The sequence below is a fragment of the Rhea americana genome, unplaced genomic scaffold (assembly GCF_003343005.1).
Source record: "Rhea americana isolate MKP2758 unplaced genomic scaffold, rheAme1 scaffold_53, whole genome shotgun sequence".
Taxonomy (NCBI): domain Eukaryota; kingdom Metazoa; phylum Chordata; class Aves; order Rheiformes; family Rheidae; genus Rhea; species Rhea americana.
The window spans coordinates 2480292-2500511 of record NW_028186679.1 but is presented as its reverse complement, the minus strand read 5'-3'; the positions used below and the strand labels follow the sequence as shown (position 1 = coordinate 2500511).

The following is a 20220-nucleotide window of genomic DNA, read 5'->3' as shown; positions in this document are numbered from 1 at the left end:
TAACGCTTTTTGTTTAGGGAGAAATATCTAATACACAACTGGAACAAATTAGTACTTCTTTCACATAAATCTGTTATACAGAACTACTATCTGTGGCTTAGAGCTAAAGATTTGGCTATTAGTGAGAAGAGCTTAAAGCAGGTCAGTAACAAATCAACATTTAAATAAAATTCACGTATGACAAGAATTTTTTTTTTATTTTCACTTATCCTATGCTGCTCGTTCTAGAATGATTTTTAAACRAGATACGTTTTAGCATAGCTATATGCATGCTCAAAATGCGTCATGTATTTTWTTTCACATCTTTTCCATGTCACATCTATGAAATTTTAATACATGCAAAGCCTGCTGAGATGTAAAAAAAAACCCGAGAAGACAAAGATGTATTCTTTTATTTTTTCTTAAATCAGCAAGGTTTCTCCTTTATGAGAAATTAAGCCATTTCCTGCCACAAGCTGCCAATAGCCAACACCATTACGCTACTCTCTCAGTACCAGGGGTCTGCATGTATGGGACAAGACACATACATTCCCTCACCTATTTCCCCTGAGTTTAAATTCCCTCTGTTGCCCTAGGTTCCCAGTTTGTGTCAATCTGACACAGCATCTTCTAGCTCACTGCTGCTAAAGTAAATCAAATACTTCTAGTGGGTCTGATTTTAGTAATTGTAAATGGATATGACCTTCATTGAGATCACATAAGGAAGGAGCTTCACCCACTCGACACTTACCTTCTCTCAGAGCTTACACTTGCTGCGCTCTACACTAAACACACAATCCAGCACTGTCACTGGCACCCAGCTCCCCTGGGCACATAAATGCCTCAAGTAAAACAGCGCTTTAAAACACAGAGAGACAGCCTTGAGTTACGGAGTAATGCCTGGACGCTGCTGCCATCAGAACCAGTAATACAGTGCAGCCTACTGTAGCCTAGTGTAAACTCACCACCTACCTCCTGAACTGGGTTAATAAAACTGTCATTAACTTAAATAAAAAAATAGTTCAAGCTACCAGTGGAGGAAAGATAGGGCATCACTGCATGCACTTGGTTATGGCCCAGTTTGGACATGTGTTTGTCCTGCCTTTCACCGGTTTACTTCATGCTTGCAGCAGATGAGTCTAGCGTAGTACTGCAGCTTGCTGCGTCAGTGATGAGCRTTATGTTGCAGATGACTGCTGAATAGGGTAATTTTGCCCAAACCTTCAACTTCAAGTAAAAAGCAGGCTATCATGCACATCAAGAGGAACAGGCAAAAAGGTGAGGTGACAGGAGCACATGTGCACAAGTCAGGAAGTAGTTCAGACATACAGCACAACTTCCATGAAAAAGAATTTCATATATATTTAATTGCTCTAGAAGTGTAGCTGTAACAGGGGTGTAGTCTCACAAGAAGAGTAATAAAAAACAGAGGCATATAAAGTCACTACACACACATGTTAAATCACCACAAACTGAAAAACAGTCCATAAAAACAAAATTGTCCCTAATCAGTTTTGTACGCTCATGAAAGTCTCCAACCTGACTAAATATTGTACTATGATTTATTTGTGAAAGAAAATGACATGACAGAAGTAATATTATCAAACCTACCAGCACACCACAAGATAGTGATAATCACATCACTTTTACATAGTCTGATATGTAAAAATCTTCTGATCCAAAACTCAACCAGATAAAAACTCTGAGTCCTAAAGACTACAAAAAGAGCACGTCTCTGACAAAGAATTTTTTTTCCTTCAAAATGTAAAAGTTATGACTTACTTGTATCTCTTCCTTTCTTTCTGACCCGCAGGGCATAAGTCTGCAAGGGTTCAGGATCACAATAAAATATGTACTTTCTTATAAAGGCTCTTCTAAGAATCTACTTTTTAAAAACATGCTCTTTCTCCTCTTCCAAGGGAAACCAAACCCTTTGCTCAATGATTCTCAACAGTGCTCAGAAATCCTCGTAACACAGGAATTGAGTAATTGCTACAGAGTTTTGTTAAAATTATACAGAATCTATTTTTAAATGATTAAAAAAAAAAAAAAAGAGGGAGGAAAAAGGAAAACAAAAAGCCTCAACTATCTGTTTACTTAAAGACCAAAACCATTGAAAGCCACAGTGCTGAGCATTACTCCTGCCCCTTCGCTCAGCAGGTAGCAAGGGACACTTTCATGTACATATTGTACAACCACCGGCCTCATGGAACAGCTCAACTGTTAAATTAAGAAAGGCTTTTAGGTCTTTCTTTGACTCAATGTTCCTCTAAGCATGCAGAGTTGCAAATTCATTTTTGGATATCTAAGGCATTTGCRCTCCATATGGCTCAACAATGCAGAATGGCACTGATTCCGGGGAAGCCTGTCAGGCAAAGRAAGGAGAAATATTTACAGCTAAGGTGGGACAAATATGTTTCTAAATGATCACAGAATATTTGTAATACTAATATTGAAAAAAGCCTCATTTAGCACATTACTGAAATGTAACAATAATCTGTTTCATTACATGTAGGTGATATTTCTAGATTGTTTCTTGAGACATCAGTGGTTTGTAAAGCAAAATCACAGGATATATTTAAAAGAAAAACTGACCTTGTACACAAATCTGTGCTTTTTTTTTCTTTTTTTTGCTCCTGCCCGCCCCCTTTTTTCTTGAGTACCAGATGACAAAACACTTTGCAAGGTTACTGTACTATAAGAACTGCTACCATGGTTACCATAAAAATGTCATTTCATCAACACAGGAAAATAATTTATTTCCTTAGTCTACTTGCCTATTTGTAAGACCAGCAAAGTACCAACTACATGTAACTGCTACTATATTCAAGAGCCTTTATCTTAATGCAAGAAATCAAGCGATATGATTTGGGGAATGGAAGAACAAGGGAAAGAAAGCTATTTCCTTTTTCTGAATGGTGCATTCTTTTCTAATCCATGGAGTTCAACATAGCTGRATCGAAACCTGTCTGCATACTCCAATGGAAAACAAATATTCTTACGACAATATTCTTATTTCCACTTTCATCAAGAGGTGGTTAATAGATATGAAAATGGTAGAATTATTATAGAGCTGCATTCCCCAGAAATATTCACTTTTTCTATCTAACCCAAATTTTGTCTGGAAGAATATAAGGGTTCCGAAGAGAAGTAATAGTAATCTTACGAATCAGAATGAGATACATTGCTGCTAGATGGATCATCAAATCCCAACACAATAATGTAACTCTCTCAGTAACTTAATTAGCCACTGGAAAAAACAAACAGACAAAAAAAGCTTTAGTTGTTAACAYATTTGCTCTGAATACAGATTTGCACATCTAACGTTCCAGTTTTAGTAGGAAAAAAATATTTGCTAATCATTTCCCAAGCTACTCCCAAAGAGATTGTTGGAAGTACACTATAACTTAGATTTATTAACAAAGGTTTAATTTAATTGTTTAACATAAATAACATATTTCATGAAATTGTTGAGATTATGTTTAACTGAGAGAGTCAAGCTAAAGACAATTTTAGATTTTATAATCTGCAAACTGAATTCCATACATGAGAAGCATCACTCCACTGGTAATCCATTGTAGAAGAGGAGCCCGAAGGTCTCACCCCTGCCCTAAAAGAGCTTATTTCACCCATTATCAAGCATGAAGTAACACACTAAAAAACACTAAGCAAAAAACAGCATTAAAGATGTCTCTAGAAGAGGACAGTAGCAAGTAGAATAGTACTGTTAAGGCATTCAGCACAGCAACACCTTGCACATTCTCCTATTACTTAAAAGACCTCTGTAATTTTTATTAGGCAATTCAAAGATGGCATATCTTTTTCTGCTTATTTTTTTTTAATTATTTGACTAATAGACCCTCACCTCCATCTCCATGAGGGACAGGGAAAAGGAGAGAAATTAGTTATTTGGCATTTTTATGAAAACTAGGTGACACTGAATTTAAACTTAAATACAAAAAGTCTATTTCCCCATTGCATTATTTGGCAATATTAGCTTATGATTCTTTTTTCAATTCTCTCAAAGCTAAAATGAAACCTTTCCAAGTTTCAAATTTAACCAATGACAGAACAGTCTACAGTATTTACTTCAGGTTTTAGATAAGCCTAAAACTTCTTTTCACAAAGCCATTCAATTTACATCTGTTGCAGTGAAGCCACAGACTCCCCCTAAATCCACGGAAATTACTTGTGCAGTTCTTGGCAGTAATTTTATTTAGCATCAGAGATGATTTGAACTCGAGTAGTCACTGAGAAACATTCTACATGTGACAAGTTGGAAGGCCACTCTGCTAAATATTCTGGGCATACTTTCAGAGAATAAGAGAATTATTAGGTTCTGATCATGAAAGAAAAATAAACTAGCCCTATTTTAGCATTCTCAGCTTCTACAGGTTAAATAATGAGAAAGTTGGATTAAAATTTCACAAAAAAGGGCAATTTTCTATGGCACTATCCTAAAGCATTAATGTCATCTACTTCTTTTCTCTTAGTCCTATTCCACTATCCCATATCTAAGAATATATCATCCCAGCAATCTGTAACCTTTCCAAATATTTGCTTTTRTAATCATTCTCTTGTCCCTTGTCTACCTTGTTCCCATCTTCACAGGCACAATTAGTTTACTTCATAATAGATGGAGCTTTGATAGCCAATGATGTTAAAAAACATGGAATTAAATTAAATCTTGAGAGAACACAAACTGCATTACRCATATCAGTCTGTGTTTGCAAAACAAAGTATTAAAACCACATGAAGTGTACATAAACAGTAGTAAGGAATAAAAGCCTTTCCCGCATTTTTCCATGCTTCTCTCAAATGTCAAACTAGACTTGCACAGAGCTGAAGCAGCTCAGGTAATAGATTTGAAWTTCTAGCTTAGATTAATTAGACATAAAAACTTAAATTTATAGTTAGACATGTAAAAATAAAAGTCTGGTGATCAGAATTTAAAAATCTAGGGGTCTTAGTGAAAATGTCTGGAGTCTTGTTAGAAAGCATATACTGATTATAGTCTCTACAGACAAGAAGACTAAGCAATAAACCATTCATATAGGAAGATAAGAAGCTGCTAGATGCAATAGATATTTCTACACAGAAATAGGAAATGAAGTCAGAAAAGTGAGAACATTATATTAAAAAAGCATGACACTACACTGTAAAGATACTGGATTTCCAGAATTTGATTTATGTACTGAACATATTTTAGATCAGTCCTCATATGAAAGATGAAACTCCGTTCAGAGAGTATTGCTGGATGCTTACCGTTGTTGATTTAATCAGGATCCACAAGCTAAACATTTCTGAAGGAAACATTATTTTAAAGCAACATGAAAGAAATGACCAAGCCATCTACATACTAAACTTRTATTTTAACAACTATAGCTTCAAAGTGTCTTCATAAAAGACAACATATTCATCACGTCAAATGAACAGTGAAATGGCTCTAAGGAAGATGACTTTCTCTTTCACCATTTACACTCTGTCCCATCATCCAAGCCATTCATGAGAATGTTAAACAATACTGGCCTCTGTATTGACCCCTGGCATAGTCCACTAGTGACTGGCCTCTGGCTAGACTTCATGCCATCTCCAGGCCTGCCAGTGCAGATGATTTTCAACTCACCTCACTGTCCACTTGTCTATCCTGTCCKTTGTCAGTGTGTCAAGTGAGGATGTTATGAGAGACAACATTGTTGTCCTTCAGGAAGGCTTTCAACATCCACTGCTCTCTCCTYATCTACCAAGCCAGAAGGCTATAGGGATAGGTCATCATTTCCCCTCACGCTGACTATTCTTCACCAACTTCTTGTCCCTCAGGTGTCTRGAAATGGTTTCCAGGGTTATCTACTCTATCACCTCCCCGGGGATTGAGGTGAGGCTGTAGTTCCCCAGATCCTTCTTCCTGCCCTCCCTGAAGATGGCAGTAATGTTTATTTTCTCCCAGTCCTTAGGAACCTCCCCCATGTGGCATGACATTTCAAAGGTTATTGAGAGTGGCCTCACAGTAACATTGGCGAAGCCCCTCAACACTCAAATTTCATCAGGTCCCATGGCCTTGTTTACATCCTGTTTGTTCAGTATTCCCAAACCCGATTCTCCTCTGCTGAGAGTAAGTCTTCCTTGCTCCCAATCTTCCCACTGGTCTCAGGGACCTGGGATCTGAAGGCAAGGATTACCAGTAAAGACTAAAGTGAAGAAGGCATTGAGTACATCCCTTCACACCCYTTGCCAGTTTCAGCTGCAGGTAGGCTTTGGCCTCCCTAACCTCAACCCTGCTTACTTAGACAGCATCTCCGTATTCCTACCAAGTCACTTGTACCTCCTCCACTTTCTATATACTTCCTTTTTTTGTCTGAGTTTTGTCAGGTGCTCCCTGTTCATCCATGCAGGCCTCCTGCCATCTTTGCTAGACTTTCTGCTCATTAGGATGGACCATTCATGAGCTTGGAGTAGATGGTTCTTGAAAATCAACCAGATCTYTTCAATCCCTCTTCTCTCCAGGACCATATCCTGGGGATTCCTCCAAGCTGATGCCTGAACAGCCCTGCTCCCTTGAGATCCAGGGCTGTGATCCTGCTTTTTGCCATGTTCCCTTCTTCCAGGATCCTGAGCTCCACCATCTCATGGCCACTGCAGCCAAGGCAGCTGCTGATCCTCACATCCATCACCAGTTTTTTTGTTGTTTCTTCTCTGTCAAGCAGAGCATCTCCCCTTGTTGGCCCCTTAATCACACGTCAGGAAGCTTTCATCAATGCATTCCAGAAGCCTCCTGGATTGTCGGTACCTTGCTGTGCTGCCCTCCCAGCAGAAACTGGGGTGGATAACGTCCCCCGTGAGGGCTACGCTCTGTGTACGTGAGGCTTCCACCTGTCATCGGGAGAAAGACTCATCTTCCACTTCTTCCTGATCCAAGTAGTTTGTAGCAGACACCCATTGGAATCATCACTAGCATTGGTCTGCCCTGTAATCTTGACCCACAAACTCTCAGCTGACTCCTCATGCAACCCCAGGCACAGCTCCATGTATTCCCACTGCTCCCTYACATAAAGGGCAACTCCTCCTCATCATCTTCCCAACCTGTTCTTCCTAAACAGCCTGTGTCCATCCACRGCAGYAATTCAGTTGTGTGAGCTGTCCGAATACATCTGTGTGATCCGCATGAGATCACAGCTCTCCAGCTGGACACAGATCTCAAAATCCTCCTGTTTGATTCCCATGTGGTGTGCATGAGTACACGGACACTTCAGAGAAGCACCCAGTCGTGCTGACTTCCTGGAATATGCATGAGAGTGGTCCCCATCGTACTGTTCTGTAGAAACTCCCTTATTTATAGGCATGCACTTGAGGTRGTTTCCTTCTGTCCTTTATTGCTGACCATGAGGTCTCTCCTGACTGCACCAATTTGAACTCTCGCTTGCCAACCTGATCCACTCTCTCCTATTCTCCAGGACAATTTTGCATTATCTTTTACTCTAAAATCTTTGGAAATTTACTGCCTATTGAAGGCAAGATTACCCAAGAGTATGATCTAAATGTATATTGAACCTGTGAAAAAGACAATTAAGGAAGTKTAAGTAAGCAGATGATCTTTACTCAAAAGTGATACCAAGAAAACTGTCAGTTTTGCACTGGCACACATTGCTTCATAAAAATGAAAAGCCCGAAACCCTTTAGTGTAGTCTTTGACAGAGAAAAGCACAAGAGAATTATTGTCTGCAGCGTTCAAAAGAAAGAGTTAGCAGTTAAACTAATTAATGATAAATAAAACACAACTTCACACTGGGAAGTTTTCCATTTCAATTAAAAAAAAACATAATACTTGCCACTAGAGGGCTCCTCTGGATGACAGACAAAGCTTTATACCCTTTACTAGCGATGTGCTCTCCCTCAAGCTTTTGAAACAAACGGGGCATTAGCAATGGGAGACCGCTGCAGCTATCAAATACAGGTTTTTAAGAATCCTTTAAGAATCCTTGTGACAATCCTTCACAGAACTTCTGACACATCTGTTTTTACTAAACTAACATGATGTTTGTGAATATGAAAAGTGAAATAAATGCTTTTCTTCATTTTCTCATCACAAACTAACTATTCCTCTCATTTGGGAACAAGAACAACTTTCAGTAATGCAAACRAAAACAGCTTCACCCTCCCTCCCCAACACCAAAGATCTCACTTAATGCTGAGAAAAGTCTTACACTTTTTGTTCCATTCTGCTATTTTTTAAGACAGGACATATGAAACTGATTACTTAACTTCTATTTACCTTCTATGCCTTCCACATAAGTGTCATTCCTTTTCTTTCCAGAAAGRGCACAAACCCAACTCTCTGTCCTGCTAATTAGAATATTGTTATTTCCAGAGCATGTTTTGTGCCCTCTGCTCTGTATTTCAAGGCACATAACGTACTACACTATAAATAAGAAATAGCTATGATCCATAGTTTAAGTAGCTAACAAAAATTTCTAGAAAGACTCTTGCTTCCACCTGCACAGTTCTCACACTGAGCCGAACAGATGTTTGTTTAGTGCTGCTTCCCTATGGAAAAACATCCTTTTCCTACAATAAGGATACTTATTCTCTAAAATACAAGTTACGCTTTTCATGCTCATTTTGCACAGAAGARTTGACTCCCCTCCCGTCTTAAATCAATTTCCCTTTTCTGCCAGTCAAAAGAGAAAAAGGAGGTAGCAAATTTGGAAGTGGAGGGACATGGAGAAAAAGGAGGCAGCAAATTTGGAGGGGRTGAAGACATGTATGAAGAGACTGACTTTTCGCTCAAGCAAGTGAAGACTACTGAGTAAGAGTGGGAAAAAGAGATGCAGGAATTCATCTGCTTCTATGCAATTTCTGAACTAAGGTATCCCTATTCAAGCAGGCCTATCTTAAGAGTTGCACCGGAAAAGTACAAACTGGAACACTGTATATTACATTCACTTACACTGGAATTAATCCTAAATCCTTTGCACATCTTACAGTTACCACAGAATAGGAAAACAGAAAGCGGGACTGGGTTTTCTATCTGAAAACTTAACTTCCTCACCTAAAATCAACGCATTTATCACCGTTTAAGGGAACAAAGAGATATCAGAGGGRAAAAAAAAGGAGCATGGAAGAGATAATAGCTAAACATCAAAGAATTTAAATTAAGTAGGACTGAGATATGTCTCCAATTTTAAAAATTAAGCTAATTAGTTAATTAAAAGAGAGCAGACACAAGCAATGCACAGGGGAGAAAGTTATGAAAAAGGAGGTAAACTGGCAGGCATAACCACAGAGTGATTTTTCCACCCTTCTAAATCAAGTGCAAGATACAGTTTCATTCATAGATCTTATTTGACATCTCAAACATGTTTTATGGATCTCCAAAATGTACGTGAGAGTGACAAAGAACTGAAACTGATGAATTAAGTTAAATAAGTACTATTAAAATACTGAGGAAAGTATATCTAGGCTAATAGGGCTAAGATTTTTTTTAACAGTTGTATGTCACAGTTCAGGATTTTATTTTATTTTACTATCAGTATCAATACTAGATATTTATACAGCTATGTGTTGCAACAACAAGTTGCAACAGAAATCAAAATTTGTACTGGTTGCTCTTAGGTGTCCTGTCCAGTGCCTTTTTTAATATACGTATATAAATGTATCTGTCAGGCTTAAACTCTTTACAGTACATTGTACAGATGAACTCTTGGGCCTGTATGTGGATCAAATTGAAAGTGTGGAACTGGTGCTAAAATGGTAACACAGCTGGTTTCTTGCCTTTTTATCATACGCATGACAAAGTGATATGTGGGGCATAAAGGTGATACAACATGTTTTGTAGTAAACTTAAATCATACAAATACATACAGAGAACAGGAGAATCCAAAACACAGGCATTTTCTTTCTTTTACTTCAGTGCCATGAAACGCAAAGGGGATTGATGGTCATACTCAATAATTTTAATGTTTCAAACTCTTAAATAGCTATTGAAGTGTATTACATAGCAGAAGATGAGCGATAAACATATTAGACATGTGGAAGAAGAAACAAAACATACCTCCTCTATTTCCATTCTCTTCATCCTAAGGAAAAAAAATAGTGCACATTARGAATACACTAAATGAAAAAATGCATAGATCCCTACAAGCATGAAGGTTTCATGGGAATTCATAAGCTTAAATCTGCATTTTGGTATTTCACCCTCTTACACAAATATTCAATATTACAGTATTAGGCTTTCACTCTGAAAATCGTAGCATAAGGCCTGTTGGCACAAGAACAAACACAGTTCCATGAAACATCCCCACATAACCAACCTGAAAGGTATTATTTGAAAACAAAACAAAAATACAAAACTGCCATGAAGTGTAAAACTGCACTGTGTTACAAGTATGTTTCCATCTGAAAGTCAAGAATGAGAGGCTATACTATTACCATCTAAGGATTCAAAATTAAATAATTCTCTAAGAGAGAATATTTTGTAACTAAGTTCTGAATATTCTTCCTGAAATCTGAAACATCAAGATTGCTTTGCCTTCAGTACTTCTGTCTTTAGAGAACAGAACCTACCTAAAGTACTTCCTAGTAACAACTTGAAGATTCTCCTTCTGCTCATTGCACTACATATAATCGTAACTACCATGTRTCACTAAGAGCCCTTAAAAAAAGAAACAAAAAACAAAAGAAGACATAACAGAATGTACTGAGGGAGAAGGACATACTTAAAAATAAGAAGTGATTATTTATTTCACAGATACTTTCTTKTCAGTATTTAAATATGAATGAGGAGGTTTTGAAAGATCATGGCTAATCTCCTCTTCACCAATATTCTACCATTCTGAAACTTCAGTGGTTAAAATAAAGAAAAAATGTGCTCTCTTTGAATTATGACTTTATGGACCASTGAAGTTTCAACCTAAACACAGTTCTTTAGACTAATACATACTATTGGAAAATATTTCTAAGCATTCACTTCACCTCACCTAATTAAAAGAGCCTTGCCCTTAAGGAAGCAAGCAGCAGAGAGGTAAGAACACAAATAATCTTCACCTGCACATTGTCTCTCACTTTTAAACGGACTATATCCAGTTTTCTAGACCTTCTGCATTTAAAGACAAATCACTATCTTTTTCATATTTCCAAAGCAATTGCACACAGATCTGAGTAAACTATTTGAGAGAGGAACACTTGAAGGAAGAGAAGAGGTAAGACCTGGATATAAATTCTATATTGAACAATGAGTAGTCTTTCCTAGTTGTAATGTATTCCATTTGTGACGTACAAAAATTCAGYATAACCTACACCTCTAAACCTCACAACAGCATAGAAATTACCAGCATGTCTGCTAGCATTGTAGAAAGACATATACAAGAATAACTTTTTTTAAAAAAATTGAGTTAACAGAGATCTCATACCTATTCTATTTCTAAAAAACCCTGACAATTATCCTTATCACCCAAACACTGAGAACAGCAAATAGTATATCCCTGAGCTCAATAATCCTGGTAAAAATGCCATGCTAGCAGACAAGTACTGCTGAATTTTATCATTATATCCCTGAAATCCCTGGACYAGTTTAGTCAGTTTTGAACTATGATCATCCAAAATAACAGCAGCAAAGAATTAGACAAGGTTAACATCTGCATGTCTCGAGTTTCCACCCAATCTACAAAGTGAAAAAAATACTTTTAGAACTTTGAACATTTGAGTTCATATTCTGSAAACTTATGAGTGACACCTAGGTGACACCTTGTTTGATGCTAAAGATAAAAAAAATAAATAAAAATAAAAGTGAAATTCGTTAATGTAGAATTGTTACCATTTAAAAAGTACTGCAAGAGTCTGTCACTGGGTACACAAAGCTCTATCATAAAACACAGCTGCAAAACATTAAAGTAGTTTTTCATGGTACCAAGCCAATGAGCTCAGGTCTTTAAAAATGGAATGCTTTATAAAGCAAATGTTTTGGAGTTAATTTCTCTCCTACATTTACCTCTTACGAATTCCAAAATGTTAGTAAATGCTGCCTCTATATCTTCTTTAAAGTGAAGGTTTTCTTTTATCATTTATTAGCATATTAGACTGATTTAACTTGGAGAATGCACTTCACATGCAAAAATGTGTGTTGCTGACTAACAAATTCTAATAAATATATGTGATATTCAGAGCCTAATTTAATTCAGGCTGCTTTTTGCAATGCTAGCTTTGGAAATCTTCCACATAATCCCGATCTGATTTCTTCAGGGAAAGGCGGCATGGGAAGCAAGGACATATGATCAGTTATTTCTCAGTGTGGATCTRTTCTTCAATTCAGTTTAGTACGTGGCCCCATACCAACACAGCCAAGTCCTTTTGTGAAAACAAAACTTCCTTTAAACTGTAGTCTTAGTTTCCAGGATTACCTTTCATACAGGCTTGTGTGACCCCTCATGCAAAATTGTTCTTTGCAACAGATCCACCACAGAACACTTTCTTTCATAATCTTCCTCTATCGTAAACTTACAAACTTTTAACTATAAAGTTTATAAACTATCTGATTAATAAAGATTACATTGAGAAGCAGGACAAGATCATTCAAGAGAATTCATTTTTGTTACACAGTAGTGTTTATGTATTGGTAAGTCTTGCCTTTCCTTTACATGTCACTTGACTTGCAGATRATTAGCTGTTTTTGTGCAGGAACCATGAAAGGATATTGGGACTTAGCACAATAATCTGAATTTGACAAAGACCTCCAGTCTACAGGGACTCCATCATACAAGGACTGCAATCATCTGGTAACCAGTATGACATATGGTCAAGTAAGAATGAAACAGAACTCAGACCTGCTCCTTACTTGTATCAGGTTGCTTATGTTGCTTACATAATTTCATGTTCTTTTCGTAATTTAKGTACAAAAACATCCATTAAAGCCACATTAGAAACATCCAGGATTAAAAATTTTGAAGATCTGTTCTTTTTTTCTACCACCTCATGGATGCTAAAAGTAAGAGGAGAAAATATAGTTGTTGAGGTTAATTTACGAAAGTGATGAAAGTGATGACCAGGGCTCTGTCCAACTGAACCTTACCATCTTAAAAGGTAACCGATCCTGTGAAAATGCAATTGCAATTATTCAGCAATTCCACGATTTTCTTTCTAGAARAAGACAGAAACTAATAGGAATAAACCAAATGCTAACATATGAGAGAAGGAATAGAGATAAGACAGGTGCTAAGCACTCTCCTGGTGGAAAACAGCTACCCTAGACATACGTCTTGGGCTCGCTACATTAAGAACGTGCTTCGAGTCTCTGTCTCCTTCTCCTTCCATCTCCCTCTCAGAAACTACCAAATGTTAGGAGGAAGAAAGAGGTAGAGGGGGGAACCCCTGCCCCCTTTTTTTTCCAATTCACATTTTAATTCTACAGGTAAAAAAGGTATTCTTGCTCATAGAGCTCTGGAGATACATTCAGGACAAAACTTATCCAATCACTTCTCAGTTAACAAGTTGAATCCTGCTCATACTGTTTATTTTCACTTACAAAAAAGCAAGCAGGGGTTACTGTCAGGAGATGCTGACAAGTGCGAGTAATTTGTTCAGCTGAGCTAATGCTTGCCTGCTCTCTTTCCTCTATTTCATTTTGGAATTCAACCAGAGATCACTCTTGGCTGACTCTGTAACCTGTGTTGAAGGACAAAACGATGTTGGGATCACCTGATACTGCTGATAGTTTCACCTCGGGTTAGCCTGAGTGTCAGGGGAAAAAACTTGGGCAACCAAGTGCCTGCTGAGTAGCTGAAATTAACTGAAACAATGTGATGACTTTCTCCTACAAACTTTTCTCTGCTTCAAAAGAAATCTTAGTCATTGCAGACAAGCAAAAAAGAAGACTTGAGCTAAAGACTTCTACAGCAAGACATGAATCAATTAGCTCACTAGAATGAGCACAAAGATTTGATTCCCATCCACCCATCTACAGAACATATATGAAACTATTTCTCCGTCTGACTGGAAAAGGAAAAGGGAACCTCAGAAGTGACACATATTACCGAATGCCTTCTTTGCTTCAGCCTTCACTGCTAGGGGCAGCCCTCATGAATCCCATAGCCGGGACGTAAGGGAGAAAGTCTGGAGAAAGACAGACTTTCCTTTGGCTGAGGAGGATAGGATTAGAGACCTTCTGGGCAGGCTAGACATCCACAAATCCAGRGGCCCAGATGGGATGCACCCATGGGTACTGAGAGAGCTGGCAGATGTTGTTGCCAGGCCGCTCTCCATCGTCTTTGAAAGGTCCTGGAGAACTGGAGAGGTGCCTGGGGACTGGAAGAAAGSCAGTGTCACTCCAGTCTTCAAGAAGGGCAAGAAGGAGGACCCAGGCAACTATAGGCCTGTCAGCCTCACCTCCATCCCTGGAAAGSTGAGGGAACAGCTCATTCTGGGTGTCATCTCCAGGCATATGGAGGGAAAGAAGGTGATCAGGAGTAGCCAGCACAGATTCACCAAAGGAGAAATCCTGCTTAACCAATTTGATAGCCTTCTATGATGGAATGACTGGCTGGGGAGATGAGGGGAGAGCAGTGGATGTTGTGTATGTGACTTCAGCAAGGCTTCTGACACTGTCTCCCATAACATCCTCCTAGAGAAGCTCAGGAAGTGTGGAGTAGAYGAGTGGACAGTGAGGTGGATTGAGAAYTGGCTGAAAGGCAGAGCTCAGAGGGTCATCATCAGTGGCGTGGAGTCCAGTTGGAGGCCTATGGCTAGTGATGTCCCCCAGGGCTCAGTACTGGGTCCCATCCTGTTCAACTTTTTCATCAACAACCTGGATGAGGGGACAGAGTGCCTCCTCAGCAAGTTTGCTGATGATACCAAGCTGGGAGGAGTGGCTGACACACCTGAGGGCTGTGCTGCCATTCAGAGAGACCTGGARAGGCTGGAGAGCTGGGCARAGAGGAACCTCMTGAGGTTCAACAAGGGCAAGKGCAGAGTCCTGCACCTAGGGAAAGATAACCCTAGGCACCAGTACAAGCTGGAGGCTGACCTGCTGGAGAGCAGCTCTGCAGAGAAGGACCTGGGAGCACTGGTGGATGACAAGTTGATCATGAGCCAGCAATGTGCCCTTGTGGCCAAGAAGGCCAATGGTCTCCTGGGSTGCATTAGGAAGAGTGTTGCCAGCAGGTSGAGGGAGGTGATCCTGCCCCTCTACTCAGCCCTGGGGAGGCCTCATCTCGAGTACTGTGTCCAGTTCTGGGCTCCCCAGTACAAGAGAGACATGGAGCTACTGGAGAGAGTCCAGCAKAGGGCTACARAGATGATCMGAGGGCTGGAGCAYCTGCCCTRTGAGGAACGGCTGCGAGAACTRGGCCTCTTCAGCCTGGGGAAGAGAAGCCTGAGGGGGGATCTTRTCAATGTGTACAAGTACSTGWAGGGAGGGTGTCAAGGGGACGGGGACAAACTCTTTTCAGTCGTCCCATGTGACAGGACAAGAGGCAATGGGCAGAAATTGAAGCACAGGAAGTTCTGCCTGAMCGTGMGGGGGAATTTCTTCCCTGTGAGAGTGACGGAGCACTGGCACAGGCTGCCCAGAGAGGTTGTGGAGTCTCCTTCTCTGGAGATATTCAAGGCCCGCCTGRATGCAACCCTTTCTAACATGCTCTAGGTGACCCTGCTTGAGCACGGGGGATGGACTAGATGATCTCCAGAGGTCCCTTCCCACCTTACTCATTCTATGGTTCTATATTATGAGATTTCATACACTTGATTGCTTTAAAATGAGCAAGGGTTATTTGAACTCATGGGGGGGAGCGGAAATCCTATCTCAATATTCAAATTTTCATCAGTATTAAACAGACTTGGTCTCAACACCAGTCAATTAAGCCACTTTCAAAAGGTTCAGTGGCATAAAAGAATACATACAATCTCTGAGCAAGACAGACCACTTGGCTACTTAACATTTTAAAATGCTTATTTTTAAAKAAAAACAATAAATAAAAATAAAAGTACAGATTAATGACACTGAGTACAAAATTCTACACTGGAAATATTTTCATGTTCTACAATAATCATTGCTCATACTCATGATAACAAATATTCTTAATTCAGGTGAATTTAAACTTAGTCAATTCAGCTTTCTTGGAACGGATGCATTTCCTTAGAGTGAAACAGATCTGGGTACTACTACAAAATAACGCAATAAATGAGCCTGCCCACCTGACATGCAAGGCTCCCTTTTACTGTGAAAGATATAAGCACAAAAACATTTGCTTGCAAGCAGACTGTTATTTTGTCCATAAAAAGTATAATAAATCACTATATMTATGAAGTACTTCATTCTTCATTTCACTTACTTTAAAAGAAAACTGAACTGCAGATTCTGGAGGGTAAACTATGAAGTGTCTTAAAGTGAAGCCAAAACCCTGAGATGTCCTCCTTAGCACAACAGTTTTTGGACCAGGCCAAGAGAAAGCTTCTTCTTCCTCTGATGGTGATGCAGCTTCACTCCGCTCTTTTCCATCTTTATTTTTTGAAGCCTAAAATAAAAGAGAAAGAGACTAGACAGAAATTGTAATTTGGATTTTTTTTAATGCTCTAAAGTAAAAAATATAATTTCTTCTCTCTCCCCCACCAAAGACTATGAAATAATTTTACTATTACCAATATTTTATCAATCAATGAGTATTATAATGCAGCAGTCCCTACAATGTTACACCTCTGGTCATATCACATATAGAATTATTCTTAAATTTTAAATGCAGTTACGTAGTAAAGAATCTAACATACAATAGTTAAAAGCTGAAATGAACCACAGAAAAACAAGTACAATTCATAAGTTTTCCTTATTTCCTAAATTTACGTAGATATAAAAATAAGGAAGCTTTCTTCTGTCTTTTGGGATTCCATTTCTAAGCACACAGATTTCACAAATATATAAAAGGWACACTACCTACTCCTCTTCTCCTGACTTAAAATTCAGGTATGGTTCTGTGAACTATTACCTTCTCACTTAAAATAACTGAAGAGAATTGAAGAACATATGCATAACCATTTGGTTAAGCTTCTTCAACCTACATAGTTTTCCTCTAGTCATCTCTTCTTCATCTGTATTTTTTCATTCCTAGAGAGCTACTTCTTCTGAACATTCAGTATGCCAACTCTAAATACATGAATAGAAAAGTCTATTTTCCTTTCATGTTTATACTAAAATCCCATCTCCCATCCAGAAATAAGAACAATTATATTTAGGCTACTCTTAAAGGTAATTTTATATAGGTATGGCTCATACTGTTACRAAAATATTTGTCTTCTAAGCCTTAAACGCAATCTTTAATTTCAATTTTCAAAGCGAATGCCTTGTCACATATAACATTTCAAGTCAAAGGCAGAAGCTATACAAAGAAAGGATGCAAAACCCTATGACCCTCCTCTAAGTATTCAAGTTCAATGATGCACGAAACAAATTTAGATTAGTCTATAGTCTATTCAACAACTACTCAGAGAGAATTAATAGATATCCTTCTGTAGCTCTACTACTGTGGCTCARCAACCGACTAACACATCAGAATTTGCTGCTTGTTTTCTTCCTGGCATACTCCAGAATAATCCCCTTTGCTTTAGTCTTATAGCTGGGGTCTCAAAAAGCGATGCTWATCGGCAAGGTGGGCCCCAGCCAACTCCAGGCAGTATCTACAGAGAAGAGGGAAAGCATCTCAGCTTCTGCCACAGCAACACCTATTCCTGCAAAGCGAGGCTGGCAGCTGCTTGCTCAGCTCCTTATTCCCCAGAGCAGCATTCTGCATTTTAGTGCATAAACCACAAAGCACTCCTACAAGCAGATGCTGTGGACACGGCTGAGACACCCATGGGTTCTGTCCCTTGCCACAAGGGGGACAAAGACATCTTGGCCAGTGTTCATGGACCAGCCTCCCTGCCTCCAGCACCCCTGCTCTCCAGCAAGGAAGACCATGCTCAGAGAAGGGTCATGCTGCTACARCCAAGCTGAATGGCAGAACATCTTGCAATTAAATGATGAATGAAGGAAAACAGTGAGAACTGTGGCACTCTAATGATGACTGGCTTTAAAGCTGAAGCAATGCAAAGATTAAGTTAAAAGTTTATGTAACCTTTATGTAAACCTTTAACCTATGAAGTTAGTCACCAAGGTGTTTGCCACCAAGCTGCTGTTCAACCTTGGACATGACAGGACCTTTTCTATTCTGCAGGAATAAATGTATCATCTCACTCTTTCAATCTCACAACATAAGCAGAAAATCAATCCATTACAAACAATCTTTCTGATCCTATTAAATCGGCAATAGCTGTTTAAAAAAAGAAAAAAAGGGGGGAAAAGTGCATACACCCTAGCCTCATATAAACATGACAATGATTTCCTCCATTCAGTGACAAGCGGGAATGCAACCCTTTAGCATTCACCTGCAACCTTTTGTGTTTTTTTCCTTCTGATACATTTTYAATGTAACACTTGATACAGAAGCTTTAAGGAAGACAAGAATACAAGACAAGAATATTCATCATTTTAGGTAGCAGATGAAATCAAAACATTTAGTAAGCAAGTATCTATCATTATAGACAGGAAGACAGCACGCTCAAAATATAGCGCTCATAAATAAAAGTCTGTAACATATTCACATCTTTATCCAGACAAAAACTCCCTAATTGGTCTAAAGACAAGTTTAGCATGTATAACAACTGACCAAAATTTAAATATAGACACCTTGTAGCCTGAGCTCAAAATACAGACTTTCTAAACTTTACCAGGCCTGAGGATTGCGAGTTGCAGCAAGACTGAAGCAAGAAAAGAACCTCCAATTTCCTTGTAATTTCATGTAAACTTTTAGCACTTGTGAAAGGTGCTGAACTAACAGTTATTTATAAAAACAGTACTCCACAGTCAAATCATTATTTCCTGAGAGGGAATGCCAGAAGTGAAAGGTTATCGCCATTCTGTCCTTGGACCCCCTGCAAAGTCTGCCAACAATACAACAGAAAAGGCCAATATTAATAATAAATACAAGACATGTTTAGTAACAGTAACTTTCAGCCACTAATACGAACAAGAAAGAAGAATACAAATTATAAAGAAAACAGAGTCAATATCTGTTGATTCACCCTGTGGAATGTCCAACTATAGTACACCTACCAGAAATATCTCTTTTCAGAAGAGGCTTTAAAAATGAAAAAGAAAAGTTTTCAAAAACGCAGACAAAACAAGGATGCAAGACAGCAAGCAATGAACAGATGATGTTGATTAACATAGCCAAGAATGTCTTACTGAAGACACAGTCCCTACATGGTTTTACTTGTGAGCCAAACAAAAGCGATAGTCATAAAGCTATGAACACAAATATCTCATWTGCTAGAGGTGATCTGTCTTTAGAGAAGATTCATTTGCATTTCAAGAGAATGAAAATTACATTCTATATAAWGGATGCTTTATTTTGAGTCTACATGAACACTAACAAATTGAGGATTATTTTGTGATATTCCTTACTAAAGTTTTGAATTTTTGATTCAACAGAACACTAAATATCTCTGTAGATTCAACACTCAAAATGCATACAATCAAGTTCAAGGACTAAAGAATCCCAGGGCAGTAAAAAAAAGGGGTTCAAGCAACATTCTCCTCAGGACTCACAAGGTTTCTTCACAAATATCATTTCCTGTTACATGCAATTACAGTGACAGAAAATAGATGCTTAAATGCACTGTAAAATGTGTACTTTGCTTTGACTGTTGTATTTAACCCACTTTTTTGAGCAATGAAAGCATCCATGAATAAATAGATGGCACCTTAAAGATCCACATGAATCACTGGGAGCTTACCACATTGTCCAACAAAATTAAGTAAAACCTGCAAAAATATTGAGGCCTGTAAATGATAACATTTTAAATTAAGAGTATAAATCTCAAAAAAAAAAAAAATCAACAATTGCGCATTGTATCAGTCAAGTAAGTGTTGCCCATAGTACATTTTCCAGAGCCTAAAACTGTATTTAAAACAAACAAACAGGACACACCAGTGCACTTACCTATMAATACCTTAATAAGCACAAGCTGTTTCGACGCTCTAAGCAGCACCTATTTCAAAAACATTCAGCGTGTTCAACTTTTAGCTAGTCTACCAAGAAATGAGATACCTGAAATAGCAGTTCTGCTAGATGGATATATGCCCAACAGAAAATGGGTTGACGTAACAACATTTTACTGATTCAACAGCCATCAAATAATATTTTTTTAGTCACTACTGACATAAGC

The 20220-nt window shown here is 38.5% G+C and overlaps 2 protein-coding genes across 2 annotated transcripts in view; one reads left to right on the top strand and one right to left on the bottom strand.

Moving 5' to 3' along the window:
* Positions 1 to 20220, bottom strand: part of ARHGAP21 (Rho GTPase activating protein 21) — a 94537-nt gene that overhangs the window by 57261 nt on the left and 17056 nt on the right. The window contains exons 3-4 of the mRNA XM_085318319.1: positions 16296 to 16478; positions 10028 to 10052 (exon numbers count right to left, since the gene is read on the bottom strand). Coding sequence (XP_085174445.1) covers positions 10028 to 10052; positions 16296 to 16478 — 208 coding nt within the window. The remainder of the gene's footprint in view (positions 1 to 10027; positions 10053 to 16295; positions 16479 to 20220) is intronic.
* LOC146588254 (uncharacterized) lies at positions 12756 to 16054 on the top strand. Its single transcript, XM_085318256.1, has 3 exons — positions 12756 to 12770; positions 14726 to 15366; positions 16051 to 16054. Exons 1-3 carry the CDS (start codon positions 12756 to 12758, stop codon positions 16052 to 16054), a joined length of 660 nt encoding a protein of 219 aa, XP_085174382.1.